The sequence below is a fragment of the Urocampus carinirostris genome, chromosome 13 (genome assembly GCF_059441175.1).
Source record: "Urocampus carinirostris isolate Australia breed hairy pipefish chromosome 13, RoL_Ucar_1.0, whole genome shotgun sequence".
Lineage (NCBI taxonomy): Eukaryota > Metazoa > Chordata > Actinopteri > Syngnathiformes > Syngnathidae > Urocampus > Urocampus carinirostris.
Genome location: NC_142361.1, coordinates 5,789,509 through 5,810,019, shown reverse-complemented (window position 1 = coordinate 5,810,019; position 20,511 = coordinate 5,789,509). Strand labels below are relative to the sequence as shown.

At 39.5% G+C, this 20,511-nt stretch overlaps 1 protein-coding gene across 2 annotated transcripts in view; it reads right to left on the bottom strand.

Annotated features, from left to right (window-relative positions):
- Positions 1 to 20,511, bottom strand: part of ugp2b (UDP-glucose pyrophosphorylase 2b) — a 47,178-nt gene that overhangs the window by 8,785 nt on the left and 17,882 nt on the right. For both annotated transcript variants that reach the window (XM_088351579.1, XM_088351578.1), the window contains exons 4-7: positions 10,359 to 10,544; positions 4,486 to 4,619; positions 2,145 to 2,442; positions 11 to 208 (exon numbers count right to left, since the gene is read on the bottom strand). In XM_088351579.1, the coding sequence (XP_088207705.1) occupies positions 11 to 208; positions 2,145 to 2,442; positions 4,486 to 4,619; positions 10,359 to 10,544 (816 nt within the window). The remainder of the gene's footprint in view (positions 1 to 10; positions 209 to 2,144; positions 2,443 to 4,485; positions 4,620 to 10,358; positions 10,545 to 20,511) is intronic.

Below are 20,511 nucleotides of genomic sequence, written 5' to 3'. Positions count from 1 at the left end.
GGATATTCACCTTGTTGTTAACAATGATCTCCATGTCCATGGCTTTCTGCTCCTGCAGTCTCTTGATAGCAGCCAGCGAGATCCAAAGGTTGTTGGTGTTGAATATTTTGAACTTGGACACCGACTTGAACTCGTCCACGTGTGCTTTGGGCACTTGCGCGATCTCCAGCAGTCGCAGTTTGCCATCGTACTGGATCAGAGTGCCGCCCTGAAGGTCAAGCCTGACATTAGATTTATCTCAGATTTCATAGCACCACATTACAATGGTACCTATTCGTACAAGCTTAATTTATTCCAGGATCATGCTTGTAGCTCAATAAAATTGTGCAACGAGTATATTTAAAAACTATCCTAAAACTCGGCGTAAAAGCTGCGACTTTTTTCCAAGCTTTCAATTCTGCGGCTTATGCAATGATGTGACTAATTAATGCATTATTTTTAACAGGCGCCAGGGGCGCCTGAGCAGTGAAGGTGAGGGTTAGACAGGTGGAATACATGTGTCGAGAAAGACGAAAGTTTAATGTAACTTTGCACTTTGCAAAGACCCTCATCGTAGAAAGCGGAGCGCTAACTACCACATTGGTAATAATGTTACATCTCTGTTTATTTGCAAATGGAAACAATGTTGCAAAATAAATGGATTACAAGAAGCAACATCCTACGAAGCAGAAATGTTATAGACAGATCCCAATTTATCTGTCGGCATTATCGTGTGTTTTGGAATAAATATTTTACAGGTTTGGATTCTATGGAACGTCCATAATGTAACAAAACCATTTTTGCGGATGTTTAAAGAAGTTGAAGATGGTATTTGTGAGTAACCTCGGCTTTATAGTTTTCAAGTATATTGTTTCAGATTTATTGTGATGTTTCTCTGATGAGTACATTTTGTAATGGTCATCATATCTTGAATCCCATGAGTCTAGGCTTTCAATTGATACGAGACATGACGTACGTCAGTGACTGATGACATCGTATAGACACATATTTGTTTATCAAAAGTCCGGCGGGCCGTCGGAATACCAAGGGGTTAAGGAACTCTTTCTGTGTACCGTCTTTCTTTTTCAATAGCTCTTGTTTCGATGTGGGCACATGGGACTTATATTCAGGTGCAGCTTATGGATGTAAAAAATGTACTGGGTGCGCCTTATAATCAGGTGCACTCTATAGTCCAAATTTTACTGTAATTGGCCCGTTGCCGACCTGCTAAAAGCAATAATGTGAATGGCAAATAGCTATCAAACACAAAAACCTCATCACTAAAAACACATTGAAATAGTAGTAGTTTTTATAATAAAAAACATGAGAAAATAAATAAGACTATTAACGAGAAAAAAGGCGACTTTAGTGTGATCACTCTACTTGGAGGCAGTCACACCACTCTAAGGTTTACGTTTGCAAAGAAGGACGGTGATCGCATTCCTGTGAACTTGTACGTCTTTCCCCTATTTTATGCATTTTTTTATCATTTCACATTGTGTACGCCAAATAACAATTTTCATACAGGTATGTAAACCTACATTTAACAAAAGTCAGACACTAAATTCAGTTTAATACCCTAATATGGAGCCTAAACCTCAGTTTCTAACCCTTGACCGAATCCTACTTTGGAACTGTAAAATAAGTTTATTTGAAGCCCTAACTCTAGTTCATAACTCTAGATCCACACTTACCTTGAGAAACATGAAAACAATTTCAATCATTTACAAATACTTGACCTCCAATTCAAGCACCTTTCAAACCTTAAAAACACAACATTGAAATTCAAGCATTCTCAAGGATTTCAAGCATTTATAAGATCCCTGATACAGCTTGTTAAAAAGGATTCACAATTTACTAAAAAGGGGAGAAATTGGTGAAGTTCACAGGTATGAGATTGACAGAGTCTTCATGAGTCGTAAGCCATGAGTGAGCAGTTTGCATGCGCAAACTGGACGAGCTGATACTGACGGTAAACAGTCACGAATGGCGAGCGGTCTGGAGCCGTCTGTAATGGTACCTTCTGGGACTGGCGTGAACTGGATTATTCTTCGTGAAGCAAGGAAGATTTTTGTTGCATATATATCTTGTATACCGAAATTCTCGTGTTTAGAAGTGCTCGTATAAAGAAGTACCAACCAATGTATTGCGGTTTTGATACCCACCTTGACGTCAGCACGCGTCTTGTCAGTCACTTCCATGACAAACTCGCAGCGCTTGCCGTTGTGCCGCCCCACTAAATGGTTGAGGATGTGCAGGTCCACTGTGGCCCCCAGGTTGTCGATGTTGGACACAAATATGTACTCCTTGCCCTCGGCGATTAGCTGGTCCAGAAGGCCCGAGTTGTAGAAGCTGGCGTAGATGTCGCCGTGGCCTGGCGGGTACCAGCCGTCGCCGTTCTGGCCTGAGGTGCTCAGGCTGCTGGAGACGGGCAGCAGTGACTCTCTGTTGATGCGAGGATACCTGAGGAAAACGAGTCGAGTCTTGTTCATTTGTATAGACCTTAATCACAAAAAGTCTCCAAGGGCTGCACAGACTACTACTATTCCTTCATCCACTGATGTGAAACCTACACGAGGGCAAGGAAAAATTTAAAGACCCAAAATCCTCGGCATGAGTAATGTGAGGAAACCTTGGGAAGACACAAACCTCTCAAGGGACTCAAAGGACTTCAAAAGCCAGTTTGTTGGAATGACAGGATTAAAGAGGCAACAGCGGATTTGCGTCATTTTGGTGTACATCAGATAAATCATAGTGAGGGATTCCAAAAAGTAGGATTAATTTCGGCCAGATGCTTTAAGAAGGTGAGATGCTTCGTGTCTTTGATGTCTATCACGATTCATAGATTCCTCAACCACCTGGGTCGTAGAGGCCCCTTATTCTTTGGTCTGTCTTAGGTAAGTACAGCGAGAATATAAATTTTGTATTTATGCTATACATGCTCAAGAAAAGAGCCATATATGGCTCGCAAGCCATAGGTTGTCGACCCCTGTATTACAGTACTACTGTAGTAGTGCTTTTGTAGTATTTCTATAGTATTTTTTTCTCTTTTCAGAATTAAAGCAGAATAATATATCAAATAGATCTTGATCTCAAGACGAGCGCTCTACCTCCTGAGCTACTGTCATTTACCATTTCCCTAATTGATAATATAACAAAAACAAAAAATATGTACAATAAATATTTTTTATAAATATGCTAAAGAGGATTCATATTTAAAGAGTTTATTTGGTCATATATTATTGGACTCGCTAGCCGTACAATTGTTGGTTAAAATTTCAATTTATTTGTTTTGTGCGGTAAGTTTCTGTTGTATTGTTTTGATTTAGAATATGTCTACTGTACCTTTCAAGGTAAAATAAAGAGTGGGCATATAAAAGCTTTTGCATTAGCATACTCCCTTAGGGCACATGTTTAAGTACAGTGGTGCCTCTACATACAAATGTCTACGTACTAAAGTTACAGGTTACAAAGTACACGAAAAGGAAAATATTGCCTCTAGTTACTAGGCGTGCAGCATGGCTGCCATTTGCGGCTCCCAGAGTTCTACCTGGCATCTGGTGCGTATGCATGAATCCTGACATGCTCTTTGTGTCCCCTTCACGTCCTGTAAACACCTGGCAATCCATTGCACATGAGTGAATCCTAGCATGCTCTTTGTTTCTCCTTCCCCGCGTCTTCTGTGTGTGCCCATCCCGCTGCAAACAGTTTACTGTATGGTACCGCTACGAGGAGCAATCATTCACAATGGACACCACAAAAGACATGCAGAAAAGAGGAGAAAAAAAAGAGGAAGAAACTTTTTCTGGCCATTGAAACAAAGCAAAAGATAATCACACAAAAGATAACCGAAAGGTATAAAAACACACACCACCATGCAGGAGGAGTTCAGAGATGACAAGGAGGACGCAGCCATCATTCCATCAGCCCAAATTAAAGACATTTTGGCAAAATTCCATGAAGTCTTAGAATTTGTGGAAAAGAATCACACAGAACAAGTGTCGACAGTTTGGGCTAATACATGATGTCTGCCTCACGCATTTACGATTGTCAAAAGCAGATCGCATTGGATTCATTTTTCAAGAACGTGAGGCAAAACGCACTAATGAAGACCAGTAAACTAAGAAGCCAGTTAAAAGGTAAATTAATATTTTTATGATTTTCTTTATTCTTCGCTTTTTTGTATTATGTGCCAGTTGTTTAATGCTTTTTTTTTTATTTAATAAAAAATGTACAATACTTATGAAGGGCTTGGACGGATTAGCCCGTTTACATTCAAAAGGCGTCTCTGCTTACAAATGTTTCAGGGTTTCAAAGCTACTCCCAGAACAAATTAAATTCCTAAGTAGAGTTACCACTGTATATTATTGTGTTGTATAGTTTTTTTGTGGAAATGTTTTGTGGCACCTATTCTTTAATCACTGGTTGGTGTTGTTTTTTTTTTTTTTTTGTTATGCGTAAATAATAAGCCAAAAACTTGCTACATGTTTGGAGGTGTGGTGTTACCTGCTCTGGTTGAAGGTGTGTATCTTGACGCGGTGATGCGTGTACTTCTGCAAGATCTTTTTGGTGTCCTCATCCGTGTTAAAGGAATTCATGAGCACCAGAGGCACATTTGTTGAGTAAGTCTTGTTCAGGTGCTATGTGGACAACAACACAAAGTAAATGCAAATTGAAATGATTATGAAGACTGGCAGTCATACACTTTCATGAAACCCTAGTCCAGGAGTCTATTTACATATATACAGTTAAGAAAATTAGTATTTGAACACCCTGCTATTTTGCTATTGCTCCCACTTAATAATCATGGAGGGGTCTGAAATTTTCATCGTAGGTGCATGTCCACTGAGAGAGAAATAAACTAAAAAGAAAAATCCAGACATCAATTTAACAATTTATTTGTGTGATATAACTGCAAATAAGTATTTGAATACCTATGTATCAACTAGAGTTCTGACCCTGAAAGACCTGTTAGTGCGCCCATTAGAAGTCCACCTGCACTCCATGTATCATCCTGAATCAAATGCACCTGTTTGAGGTCTATAGCTGCATAAAGACACCTGTCCACCCCATGCAATCAGTAAGACTTGAATTTGTAACATGGCGAAGACCAAAGAGCTGTCCAAAGACACCATAGACATAATTGTACACCTCCACAAGGCTGGAAAGGGCTACGGATATTGCCAAGCAGCTTGGTGAAAAAAGGTCCACTGTTGGAGATCATAAGAAAATGGAAGAAGCAAAACACTTCACCTCGTGGGGTCTGAATGATTCTAAGAAAGGTGAGGAATCAGCCCGGAATTACACGACAGGAGTTTCCAAGGTGAATGGAGGTAATACACTACGACGTCATGATTTGAAATCATGCATGGCACGAAAGGTTCCCCTGCTTAAACTAGCACATGTCAAGGCCCGTCTTAAGTTTGCATATAACCATTTGGATGATACAGAGGAGTCAGGGGAGAAGGTTTTGTGGTCAGATGAGACCACAGTGGAACTTTTTGGTCATAATTCCACTAAGAGTGTTTGGAGGAAGAAGAATGAAGAGTACAATCCGAAGAACACAGTCCCTACTGTGAAGCGTAAGGGGGTGATAACATCATGATTTGGGGGTGTTTTTACAGTTTAAACTTCGGGAATCAAATCAGAATTATATGAAAACATGGGCAATGGCAATCGGAAATGTGTGATAAGTACTAAAAAAGATTAAACCATTAAAAATAGAGTGAAAAATATATCATTTAAAACATTGAACAATAAACTACATTAAATACAAATGCATGGATCAATTTGAGTCCCCAAAATGTCAAGCAAGAAATACGCAGTTAGTACGAAGATGTGAAATATTGTATATAGCAAACTATAATATTCTACGATAAAATGTTACCTACACAATAAAACATCCAATTTTAAAATAATCTAGAACACAGTATTATTATATCATCATGGCGGCGCCCTGTTCGGCTGCGGCTGCATCGGCTTGCAACGGTTTTTTTACACGTCGGCCATAAGATCCAGTCTTCGACTCAGTTTTGATGGCGCACAAAGTCGGCTCGAACTGCAGATTAAGTTTTTTTTGCTGGATATGCGATTATCCAGACATCAAGCGCTCGGTGTTTATTAGCCACGGACTGCTATGTCAACAAGACCCAGCGGCCTGCAAAGCAGCGAAGCAGAGTGGCAAGACAGCGGCGTGACCGCCGAACGAGGACATCAAGCGCTCGGTGCTACGACCACTCGACATCAAGCGCTCGGTGCTACGACCACTCGGGAGTGTTTATTAGCCACGGACTGCTATGTCAACAAGACCCAGCGGCCTACAAAGCAGCGAAGCAGAGTGGCAAGACAGCGGCGGAACGAGGAAGCGGGCCGGGCTAACAGCTAGGCTGAAGGCTAACCCCTCTAACATCCATTTTGCTCTCCAACGTTCGCTCTCTGGACAATAAACTGGACCATTTAACAACTGGAAGTGGCATCGAACCGCGAGATGACGAACTGCTGCGCTAAAATTCTGACGAAGACATGGTTCATCTTATCTATCCCGGCTGACGTTCAAAGAACCTGTGCGGGTCAGATGTATCGACATTTCGTTCTATAAACACGTGTACACGAATGACAATAAAGTAAATCTGAATCTGAATCTGAAGAAATAACCAAAAGATTTCACGGTCCAATCTAGGAGGAAAATAAGGAACTGACTTTTGTTCTAGTTTTAGGTCAATGCAACAAAAGACATTAACAAAAACACAAAGTTCTTCTTGGCTTTTTCTTGCTTTAAGATGTTCGACAAACACTTAAACATGAATCATAACTAAAGCAAACAAAAAAGGTGTAATGCCTAAAATGTTGACATTTGCCAGCTGATGGAAAAGATGACGAGAAAGGAGTGACGAATTTTGACCTCACCGCTATGAGACATAAGTCCTCACATTTTACTAAGCTACAACAACAAACACTTTTCATACACCTTTTTCACGGCCAAATTCAATCACCTTTTAAACGCTTTCAAGGCCATTTTTTCTCATTTTTTTCCAAGTACCCTCAAAGGAAAAAAATCCTGCGCCGATGGCGAAGTTTTTTTCTTGACTTTGATTACTGTAATAAAGTCGCTATCTTGCTGCTAGCAAATACATTGTGTTATTTTGAGTTGTTCCTATCCATCATATACGATCTTTTTGTGGAATGGGCTGCTATAAACGGACATGAATTCTGCCATTCTGTTTCAACAATGCATGCGCAGTTTTATCTCCCTGATAAAAGAACTAGCACAGAAAATGCACTTTTCTTTTAGAAATGAAAATCGCATCAAAATTGCATTTTAGGTCTGCAAATTCACAATTAGTTTTTTTTTTCTTCCCAAAATTGTGCAGCCCTTGTCATTGTCTTTAGAATTATTTGAATAACTTAATATGTTATGTCTTTACTGAAATTAACAGGCATGTCAACCATGTAATGCTTGTATACTGTACGAACTTATTCAGCCCATTGTTTTCTTGAATTTAAAATTGCTTTTCAAAACGACACTTTTGTTTTTGTGTTGGGTTTCATAAAATAAATATCACACAAAAATGAAACTTATACTCTGGTGTGACCTGTATGTTTTTTTCCTTCTTAATTTTGCATTATTGGCAAGTGTGATTTATACTCCGACTTATAGTCTGGAAAATACAGAATATGTTCTGGTCCCAGGGTGATGCAGATGTGTGTGTATGAATGGTCTCTTAGATTCTCGACAAACAGGTTTCAGGGGGACTGAAGGCACTGCGGTTGGAGCGGAGTTGAGCTGAACTGGGGCGTACTGATTAGAACACAAGAGAGCAGTGTACTAGTGCATATGCAGTTTTCTTTCACCCAGGGTGACCCAAAATGTTAACGGACTGTACAGAACTGTCGATTCTTTTACCTGGCCCGAACTGCTGCGTACAAGCGTTTTATTTACATAAAGAAGCGATCACACAGGATCTAATATTTGCTGTGTAAGCGCTAGATCCGTCTACACCCCATGGGCAATGTGCCTCATCAACACACTTCTCACTGTGTTAACACACAAAGTTAGTGTAAGGTAACCATGAGACCTTAAGTTGGGCCTCATCACATGTGAAAAGCAGAGCGATCGTATTATGGATTCACGGACTCACGGACTACAGAGCTCATGAGCACCCAGAGGGACAGTGTATTATTTGACCCCTAGATGTCACTGTATTGTGTAGTGCAACCAAAAAAATGTAGTAAAAAGCATAAGAAAGAATACAAACTATGGAGAAGCAAAGTGACAGAAGAGCACCACATTCTTTAAAATTTTCTGCCCAGGATTTGGGTACCTGTAGCAGCAAGATGTCGAACAACTGTTTTAGCCCCTCCTAAGATAAATGCAAATTTCTCAACCTACAAGTATTTTTGAAAATGCATGTTTATATGATAGTTTATGTATTTTTGCTCGGATCTAAGTTTTTTCTATAACACTAGGAGACACTTCTTAATACACACTATCTCTTTAATGTCCCAAAAACGTGATCAATCCTTATAGCGTATGAAAGCATGTCACATCCATTTATTCAGAATACATGTTTCTGCCTTTCTATTTTTTGGTTTATTTTTTTAAATATTTGCTTCTTTATATGGATAATTTTCCGTTTCCCCCCATTCTTTTACAATTGCTGTTTTCCTGTTTGTCCGAATGATTTTGTGTTTTTCAGAAAATATATATATTTGACTCTTTTTCAGAATCAATGTAGCCAGCCCGAATGCATTTAAAATAATTGTTTTTCTGCTACTGACCTAGGAAAAACATTGCTTTATTGGGTAATTTTTATTTGAATTTTCCTCACGAACAGATGCAAAGTCTTAAGGTGCCTGCATAAAGTTGACAAAGTATGTGACTCAAATATAGGACTATATCCCAGTGTGTTCATCACATATTGTTAAATATAAATAAAACTTGATTCAACCATGTAATGACTAAGTTGGTGTAAAAGCTTTTAAAAGAATGAACGTGTATAGTATACACTGTATATTGTGTTGTTGTTTGCTCTCATATTAAAAAAAAAAAAAAAAAAAAAAAGAAAATATTCAGGAAAAAAAATAAATAAAAGGACTTGAAGAAAAAAATATTCAATCAAACAGAACATTAAAAAAACTTAATATTGTTGAAAAAAGCAGGGAGGGGTATTTTTTCCTTTTTCATGAAAGGTACAGTGCGTATTATTTGAGCACTGGATGACACCTTATGGTGTTGTCCAACTGAAAACTAGTGCTAGAAAGCACAAGAATGAATACAAACTACGAATACTTGAAGTGACCAAAAGTGTTTTATTTCTCATTACTTTGCATATGTATTTTTGCCTGTTGTTTAAATCCATAATGTTTCTTTTAATGAAATCAATAGGAGGTTCTAAGAAATACACACTGTCCCTTAAATATATTTAGTACTCTGAAAATATTAGTGTGATATGTGATTATTTTCAACATCTAGCTTGCGCGCACAGTTACGCTTCACACTAGAGGACAGTCGCAGAAAAATGTGACAATGGCTATATATACCTATATAGTATCATCTAAGGTAAAGTGGGTCGTGTCCTGAATAATGCAATATAGTTGTAGCAAGATTATGATTTGACAGTACATACGTTTTTTTGTAAAAAAAAAAAAACCTTTCAAGCGCACAGTTCTTTAATTTGTTAAACCAACTCTTTAGCTGTAAATTGTTTGTTCTTTCTTTTCAATGTATAAAAGAGTATCTAATAAATAAATTCATAATTCAACTTCACAAGTTTTGACTATCACAGGATCCTTTCGAAACGCAACCTCTGCAAAAACGAGAGTTTGCTGTAGTTACACTTGTAGCCAGGTGGTGAAGAGGTGACACATTCTATTTACTATCTATTCATAACGAAAATTAAACAGCGGTCCCTTAACATTTATAAAATAGTCTTATATTTATTTAATCTTGTTCATTAAACCCAGCGTGTGTGGAGCAGACTCTCCCATGACATCAGCTCTTGCAACGCCCATGTGAAGTCACGGTTACAGTCCCGATGGGATCATTTGTTCATCTGGCCTATGAGTAATGCTAGGTTCACACTGCAGTGAAATTAGATTTCTTTGCACACAGGCGAACCTGTATCCGATCTTTTAAAGTCCGTCGGCCACTTTCATATATGGTCCTAAATCCGATACATATATGATCTTTTGGAATGAGACTTCTGTCTGAATGGTATTCTCCCTTCAACCAGGCGGGAGAAAGTGGGGAATTCAACCACCCAGGGGAACAAAAATACGGAGTGTCATGATTTCACACATTCATTGAAAATGAACACTTGTTTATTTTGTAATTCACAGAACAGCCAAAATGGGCCAGCGTTCCCCAAGAATCTCTTTACCTCGATCTGCTGCACTGTGAGATCCAGGAAGGTGTTTTCGTTGCGGACGCTGATCAGACTTTTGGGGCCTTTACAACCCATGCTGGTGCCGAGACCCCCGTTAAGCTTCACCACGACCAGCTTGTTCAGGCTGTCGGCTACACCCTCTGGGAGGCCTCGCGCTGCAATTTTGTCATAAGGTTGGATCTGGACACAAAAAACAGATATTATAAGGGAAATGTCTTTGTAGGATGATTTAGGTGCTATGGAACTGTGGATGGAACCTTATTATACAACCGTATTTTCCTGACTGTAGGGCACACCCAAAAACCCCAAATTGGCCTCATTTTCAGAAAAAAACAAATCAAAATTGCATACAGGTGTATTATCACATTTATGTAATTATTGATAGATATTTATCAGGGATCACAATTGTATAACAATGGTAGCAAACAAGGATCAAGCCCTGATAGCGAAGGTAAGAGCATTGAATCCTCACCACAAAGCCAATGGACAGAGATGACATAGGAAAAGGCAATAGGTATTATCTTATTATCACACTTTTTTAAGTCACAGTTAGTGATACAAATGTTAAAGAAATTAGTAAACAGAAAGTGATTAAAAATCTCTAAAAAATAAAATATCAAAACATTATTTCGCTTATTTTCAGCTCAAACTAAGCAAACTTTTAAGTGTTTAATACGTACAACCATATGTTTATTTATATCTTTTAGTACGACCAATTTACTTACCACAATGCCTCTCAGTTCAAAATCTCGTGCTCTTGGATAAAAACTTTGCGAGTATTGAGAGTTTACGGTATTTCAATGGTCACCGATAGGGCTGCAACAATTTGTCGATGTTGTTGACAAAAATCAATAATAGAAATAGTCGAATATAAATTTCATAGTTGACTATTGTCGCCAGAAAAGCTTTTTCAACACAAAAAAGCATTCCTACATGAAAATAATCTTTGCTGAGAGTCGTGCATGTGCAATAGCATCTCTGAAGCGGTAACAGAAACACAGAAATGGCGGCATCAACATAAACAACGCATACCAAAACCTCTTAAGTTTTAGAGCGTTTTAGCCCGAATCACAACAGATAAAAAGACTACTTGCAAAATTTGCAAAGTAGACCTTGCGAATCATGTGGCAGTAGATCGGTGACACAAGAACATTTAAAGAGCACGTCGGACTTTAAAAAAAAAAAAACGGAAACTGGTTCTCCTTGGTAGAATTAAAGGTGCGTTCAAGCCAATACAGATTTGATGATATGCATTGGACATTTTATACATGTGTATTTCACCATAATAGGGAGTTATACACTACTTAATTTTTGTACCAATTCATAGTATGTTTAATAAAATATGTATTTTTATTAGTACCCATTTTTGTGTTTATTATCTTATGCCACATTAAATCAGTTTAATGCTAAATCTGAGAAAAAAAAAATGAATTATCTGACTAGTTTTAAGTCAGTGACTAGTCGACAGTTGTACCCCTAGTCTCCCACCTTTTCTGTACCATAGATCGGTTAAATGTCTCACAATATGTTTGCAGCCCGGCCAACAAAGTGGTATCGTGACTAAAAATTGAGTAATGATGACATGAAACCCAATGCCTTTTAGTGTGTCGTCTGCATTCTTAGAAGTCTAGTGGATAGGATTCTAACGGTTAACCCGCTGCAATTCGGGTTTGATTCCCGTTGCATCCATTTTTTTAAATTGTGCTCAGCGATACATTTTGACATAGATGGTTCTTATTTATTTTTTGTTCAACCCCAGTCGTAACTGCAGTTTTAATTCTACGTGACTTTTAGAAAAAATCTCACAAAAGACTAAACTAATCCAATATGCCTTATCGTATGGACAATACAGTACATATTTCACTTCACACCATTCAAGGGTTGACTCTTCTAAAAGACATCTCATCCTGTGAGATACAATAATGCTGGAAGTTCACATTCATACCAGAATATTAGCATTAATACGTCATGAGCTACGTGCATAGAATTTATTAAGCTGCAATTTCACTAGGATTAGTGACTAGCAATGCTAGCATTAGTAATCAGCATAGTGCAAGCAGACATGAGACCAACACTTTGTCTTAACATTTCCTTTAATGCGTAACATTAGTCGTGTACTTGAACGAGGAATTAAAAGTGTTGTTCATTACACTTTTACACGAAACTAAGCTGTGAGAAATGGCCAGTAATCTCAATTTTGTCAGATAGTCAAAAAAAGTATGTATTTTAATCTATTCTGATCAATAAACCGCACCCAAAACACATGTATTTAAAGAAAAATGTATTGATAAGAACAGTGTTTCTCAACATTTTTGGACCCAAGGCACACTTTTTTCATTAAAAAAATCTTGAAATACGAAACCAATCAAAAATAGTTATAACTTAATTCCCAAGACCAGTTACATGTTTATCCATTATTATCTGCACCGCTTATCCTCAATAGGGTCACGGGGGTGCTGGAGCCTATCCCAGCTATCTTTGGGCAGTGGGCAGGGGACACCCTGAACTGGTTGCCGGCCAGTCGCAGGGCACACAGGCACAGACAATTCGCTCGCTCATTCACACCTAAGGACAACCTGGACCGGCCAATTAACCTGACATGCATGTTTTTGGAATGTGGGAGGAAACCGGAGTGCCCGGAGGAAACCCAAGCAAGCACGGGGAGAACATGCAAACTCCACACAGTAGGTTCGATCTCATGACCTCAGAACTATAACGCACACGCGCTAACCACTGCGCCGGCGTGCTTCCCTAGTTACATGTTTAGTTTTTTAAAATTTAAAACTTGTTTATGTTAACTAAATTGACAATATAAACAGGGATGTGATTTGACCAAAGTGAAATTATCTGAAAATTAGGCGGGGGTCTGGGGGCCGCGGGCACCCAGCTAGGTCCAGGGCAGTGCCCTGGTGGGGGGAGAAGTGGGGCGAAGCCCCCCGGAGGTCATGGGTTTTCCGTGTTTTTAAGTACTTTCAATGCACTCAGATGACAAAGAAATAGACAAAACAACAGCATACATTTTCAATGTATTTTGAACTATCCCATATAAAATTACAGTTTAAGTCAACTCAAAATCAGTCACATTAAAAAACATTGGACTGCCTTTGCTATTAAAAACTATCACTGAGAATATCATCATATCTAACTCATGTGATTACTAAGTTAACACATAAATCATGTTGAAGAGTTCAAATTTCATGAACAAATAATTGTATCATGACCAAATGAAAAGTAACTCATATTAGAACATACCATAAATGTCTTTGTTATAGAAGAAGATGTTATCTATAAATGAAAGTACTGTAGTGGGTTGTACATAATTCACCCACGGAACCATTGTTTAGTTAGCGAGTTCCTAGGGGGACTCTTAATTCGGCCGGTTCTAGCCACTCTCGTGTTTGTTTTGTTATCGCCAGTTTAAATGTCATTAAAGCAGCTTTCGTTGGCACCTTTGTTTGACACTCCGCTTACGACTCCCGTCTCTGCTCGCTACATTGGATCACGTCGGGGTCACCAACATTTGTAGATAATTCCTTCTCTAACCAGTCCGATCGAAACTTGTTTTTTTACGATCTTAGCAATTTCTTTAACTCGCGGAGCATCTTTGCGTTCGATCTCGGACATCTTTCTTTAAACACTCGGCAAAAACGTGTGAGAAATGAACAATGGCATACTCCTACGCCTTTATAAGGAGCGCGTTTATTGGTCAACACGGAGACTTCAACCAATCGCAAGTACGTTTCATTTCAGTTACGGAAACACTAAAATGGAACGCTGTCGAGACGAAATCGTTTTTTTTACCATTTAAAAGAATCGGAAATTTTAAAATTTTATTTTTGGAGCGAAAGCGGAATTCCGCGAATTAGCGGAAAAATCACATCCCTGTATAAAGTTTATCCTATCATTTGTTGTCACTGTGCCTCAGTAGGTAATACAAGTTATCCATTTTAGTCAATAATTTTGAACACAGATATTCGTACTACGTTCTAAACTTTTTTTTCTGTTTTTCTAGTAAAATAACTAAAGTCTGAAAATTTATGTGCAGTATTTTTACCTTCCTTGATTCGTTTTTGCAGTGCAATCTTAAACAGCTTCGTCAAACAAAATAAGTTTATCAAGAAAAAGCCTAACTGTTTACCACGAATACACAAATACATACAGTAGCTCTTACTTTAGTCTCATTTTAATGGGCCTCAGTATGATACGCCTTATCTAGGAAATATGACAAAATACTATTTTTTTCAAGTGCACCTTAAAATCTGTGCTAGCACATGAGCAGATCATTTTTGTTTAGAAAGAAAAGGTAATCTGTTGCCACCTACTGATATGGATTAGTTACTCGGCTGATAACCGGAGAAGGGAAACAATATTGAAAAATGGCCTGCTTTTATTTTGGGAAAAACTTATTGAAAAAGATTGCGCTAGATTTACTCTCTGCTTACTTTGGTTAGCTTCCATCACCATCTTAAATTGTTACATCCAGGCACCTAATTTGCTGCCGAGTGCTGAGGAAATCCGGGGCAATACGAAGTGGGACAATGCAGTTCTTGGACAGTAATCAGGCAAAGACAGAGCGGCCTTTGTGTGTTTGTGGCAAACTACTGTGGGCGTATTGTCAAAGAGCAGCAAGGAAAGTTTGCAGACTCCAGAGACAATTTACAGTTCAGCCGGTCAAACAAATTGGGGTCTTTGATTCATGAATCATTAACGGGCTTGCCGCGTGCTGCAAATATGATTGTAGGCCATCATTCATTAAATATTAATACAGTATTAACCGACGTTGCAATTATTTTGTGGGTGGAGATATTTAGAGCTCCTTAAACAAAAACATTCAGCAATCTGTCATTTGGAGTTCAGGGATTAAAGAAGGTTGCACAAAATTTATTAAACTATTTATTTATATAGGTAAAAGTACTGCAAAGCGGCGCTGCCACGAGCGGCTGCCTTTTCCAGCAGCTGCCCTATTGTTTTATTGTCTGCTCCTATCTTCGGTGCTTTTTCTTCCCATTTTGACAACTACACTATGGATTACTTCTATCCTATGAACATGGGTTTTAGCGCACAAAAAATGCGTGTATTCAAGGAATTTCAACTCCTTGCCCTGAATAATTCTCGTGCCGGCGTGATGAAGGGGCCTATCGTGGAGGAAGAGCCAGAGCTAGCGAAGCGGCGTTATAAGTCTTCGGTACCATTCATAATCATGGTAAATGCGAACTCACAACCAAATAAGATCATCGAGTGCTGGTGGAAAACATCGAAGCGCACAGGGAGCGCAGTTGCTGTGTTTTGCGGAAACGTGGCTCACGTTTAGCATTCCGGACGCTAACGTGTAGCCACCCGGAGCTACCCGGAGCTATCCGGCTTCAACGCCGCTAAACAGAGACACGAAAGCCGGGGGGAATCGGAGAGGAGGCGGACTTGCTAACACGAGGTGGTGTATCCCTGGATTTTCACAAAGAAAAGTTTTCCATCTGCCGCAGGGATGTCGAACTTTTGGACTGGCGTGACGTCATCCACTCCGCTACAAGCACCCCTAGGGCATCATGTTAATCTGTTAATAGACAACGGGGTAGACTGCTGGAAGTGTGAATTTCCCTACGGGGATGAATAAAGTATCTATCTATCTATCTATAACAATCAAGGTTACCAGCATTTTTCCGGGGGGGAAACAGAATATTATGCTGTTTGAAAACAAACTTAAAACCAAAACATAGTAACTTCACTCAATATGAAAAATTGTTGTATTTTATCTGATTTCTGTACTTTGTTTTTCATCGAACACCAAAGAAAATTACATTTTCAAACTTCAGGAGACATGAAAATGCAAGGCACCTGCACAGTGCGCATGTTGAATTTTGTTTGGTAATAAAACGTAACAATAACAAAACACGTGGGTATGGACAAACATTATCAGTAAAAACAACAACAAAACATGAAAAAGCCTTGCATTTGGTTTGCACTTAGCAGCAGCAACGGCAGCGATCGATAAAAACACTAAAACGCTTAAAAAAAATACAACTTAAATATGTGCAGAATTTTTGTCAGTGTTTTTTTTTTAATAGTCATCGAATTAGAATTCTGAGCAGCCACCTTGTGGTTATTCCCACCAATTAATTAAAATTGTTAATCCAGGGGTCACTAACCTTTTTAAATCGGTTAGATAGGTTTTTGTTCCTGATTAGCGCAAAGGGCTACCAGTTTGATATGAATTTCTAAAAAAAACATGTTATGACTAAGTTGTTTATATGTTATTACTATTACTATACCAGGTTGTAGATATTAGAAGTGATACTCAGGCATCCACTAAACAACATGCTAGTTAGAAATCAAATACCATATAAAATCACAATGACCAATGATATATTTTCAGACCCAGGCTCCGGGCTACTACTTATGTTCCCCGTGAGCACTGCGTTGGAGATCCATTTGGTAATCTTTAAAAAGATCAGGGGTGGGAATAACACCCATTAAAAGTTTATTATTTAAGTTAGTTATTAGTTATTTTTTAATAAGGGGGAATCTAACACGGTTTTTTCCCAGTTAAGACCCTGTACCAGTTACTGACGTTCAAAAGCAGTGTGTTACTTTATAATATGAGTAAAGTAAACCATAAGTTACAACTGTAAACATAAGGGGACACATCGCACATGCTCAGTAACAATGTGGCATCATGGATAATGTTAATGTTGACTTTTATTGTGAACAAAATCTTTGGAGTGCAGTTGGCAATTTTTACTTGACCAGTGTTTTAGAGTTTGATTTATTTATGTTACATTGCAGTGCTGTACCGCTTATCTTTATTAGGGTCGCGGGGGGGCTGGAGCCCATCCCAGCCATCTCCGGGCAGTGGGCAGGGGACACTTGTCCCTGTGGTGAGGGGCCCTTTCCTTGTGAGAGGTAAGAGAATTCTCCCACCATGGTCCGCTGTGTGTCGTAAGAGGCGACTAAAGTGGAGGGAGCGAGGGGCCTGGGGATCCTCTCCTCTCTATCTCTACTCCCTAAGAGACAGCAAGGCAAAGAAAGGGGGGCGGGAGACCGAAAGGTCTCGCAAACCCTAGTTATAGGGTCATTAAATGTGAGAGGATGTGGAAGTAAAGCGACTGAGTGGAAGAAAGGGGAGATCGGAAGGATGATGACTAAAAGGAAGGTTGATGTGTTAGCCTTGAGTGAAAAAAAGATGAAAGGAAAGGGTGAATTACAGCTTGGAGGTATGTATGGTAGAAGGTCTGGAGTTACGGGTGGACATGCTAGAGAAGGAGTGGCTGTGCTTGTGAGTGAGAAAGCAAAGGAAAAACTGGTGGAGTGGAAAGAGATATCTTCCAGATTGATGTGGGTGAGGTTGAAGTGGGGTGTGGAAGTATGGATGTTTATAAGTGCATATGGACCTGGTTCAGAAAGAAGCCTTGAGGATAGAGAGGAGTTCTGGAAGGACTTGTCCGCATGTGTGGCAAGTGCGAAAGAAGGGTGGAAAGTGGTAATACTAGGTGACCTGAATGCTAGAGTGGGTGATGAAACGGTTGAAAATGTGATTGGTAGATATGGAGTACCAGGAAGAAATGAGAGTGGGAAGAAATTGATTGAGTTATGTGTGGAAAATGAGTTGGTGATTGGAAATATATTGTTTAAAAAGAGGGACGTGAATAAGTATACCTTTGTCAGAGTGGATAGTGGCAAGATGGTGGACAGAGCACTGACGGATTATGGAGTGGTTAAGAAAGGGATGTTAAGTAGATTGTTGGATGTGCATGTTTACAGAGGTGAAATGAGTGGTATGTCTGATCATTTTTAAAACTGAGAATAGATGGATCGTTAAAGGCTAGTTATAAGAAGAGTGTGAGGGAAGGGGTGAAAATGTCAGAGTTGAATAAGGCAGGAAAGGAAAGAGTTTAAAGAGAGGATAAGGGAAGAGTATGAACGGGTTAGTAGAAGAGAAATGGAGAGTGTGGAAATTGAATGGAGGTGGTTTAAAGAGGCAGTGTTGAGGAGTGCAAAGGAAGTGTGTGGAATGAGAAAAGTTGGTCGAGGTATTAGGAAAGGAAGTGAATGGTGGAATGATGAGGTATCAGAGGCTGTGACAGAAAAGAGACGTGCTGTTGAGGAGTGGCTGCAAGATAAGAGTGGCGATGCGTATGAAAGATATAAAGTGAAGAAAAGGTTGGTAAAAGCGGAAGTGGAAGCAGCGAAAAGGAAAGAAAATGATGAATGGTGTCGAAAGATAGGAGTGAACTTTGAGGAAAGGAGAAAAGTGTTCTGGAAATAAGTGAAAAGAGTAAGAAACAGTGAGTCTGGAAAGGAAGAGAAAGTGAAAGATAAGGATGGTAGATTGCTGGTTAGCGGTAGTGCAGTCAGGACGAGATGGGCAGAGTATTTTGAGGAGTTGCTAAATGTGGAGGATGAGAGAGAGGTGAGAGTCGAGGCGATCGATGGTATGAAGAGAATGCCCGTGTTGGGTGATTTAAATGTGAAGCCTGTGGAAACATGGGAGGTGCAAGAGGCAGTGAAAGAAATGAAAGGGGGAAAGGCACCTGCGTTGGATGGTTGCACTGCTGAATGCCTGAAAAAAGGTGGCACAGATATGATTGACTGGTTAGTACGCTTGTTGAGTGTATACTTTTTAAGTGGTGTGGTTCCTGTTGATTGGTGTAGTGCATGTGTGGTGCCATTGTATAAGGGTAAAGGTGATAAGTATGATTGTAGCAATTCGAGAGGTATCAGTTTGTTGTCTGTGCCGGGTAAGCGGTATGGAAGAGTCTTGATTAAGAGAGTGAGAGAAAGAACAAATGAGGTGGTGATGGAGGAGCAGAGTAGTTTCAGGAAAGGAAGAGGATGTGTGGATCAGGTGTTTGCAGGACGACAGGTGTGTGAGAAATATTTTGCAAAAGGTAAGGATGTTTATTTGGCTTTCATGGACTTGGAAAAGGCGTAAGACAGAGTTGATAGAGAGGCGTTGTGGCAAGTGATGGTGATGTATGGAGTGGATGGAAAGTTGTTGGAACCATTGAAGAGTTTTTATATGAACAGCAGAGCATGTGTAAGAGTAGGGAGTGAGACAAGTGAGTGGTTCCCTGTGTTGACTAGTGTGAGACAGGGGTATGTGATGTTGGCTGTTTAATGTGTACATGGATGGTGTGGTGAGAGAGGTGAATGCAAGAGTACCGTAAATTCCGGACTATAAGCCGCTACTTTTTTACCAAATGTTTAGCCCTGCGGCTTATTCAGAGAAGCGGCCAATTTATGTAATTTTTCTAACGGCCACCAGCGGCACTCGAGCACAAAAGGTCAAATTCAGACCGGTGGAATTCTGCGCCGAGGTAGACTGCATCCTCTTAGTTTATGTTCGAATTGTCCGTATGACAGAGGACAAAGGTTCGTTCCGATTATGAGGAAGACGCCATTGATGGCGACTGTTATGAGGAGAAAGACGAGGATGGTTTACTGTGAATTTCACAATTGCAGTACGGGTTGCGAGCGTGTTAGGAGTAGCGTGGTGGTACCTTTCACAGGCACGGTTTGGGATGAAAGTTATATTATTATTATTAAAGCTTTGAAAACTCTCTCGGTGCACCGTCTTTCTTGGTAAATATGTGTAACCATGTATAATATGTATTTGCAACTGTATATTTTTGTAATGTATTTATTTTAGAGACTTATTGTGATAAGTTTTCTACGAGCGATTTAAAAAGAAGGGGTGGCGCAAACGCGGGCTGACGGGAAGTGGGGTAAAGCTGAGTTGAATCTCTTTGTTGTAGCAGCGGACAATAGTGGATATATATTTTTCCTACCCTTAACTTTGGAAATATACATTTTTTTCGTTGGATTACTTTCAACAGGACCTGGACTTTAAAGGTTTGCATTAAATTCTAACTAACGGTATCATTTTCCGTTCATGTTGCAGATTGTGGAAGATGGATTGTGTACTATATTTGCAGTTACAATCGCGGCACCTTAAGTCAGGTTTGGGATAAACTTGTGACTGTGTTACATGTTTAAATGTTGGCGCATGCGGCTTATATACAGGTGCGGCTTGTGTAAGGACAAAACCAATAATGTCCGCAAAATGTGGTGCGTGCGGCTTATAATCAAGTGCGCTCTATAGTCACGATTTTACGGTATTTGGCAGAGGTGTAGAGATGATGGACAACAGTGG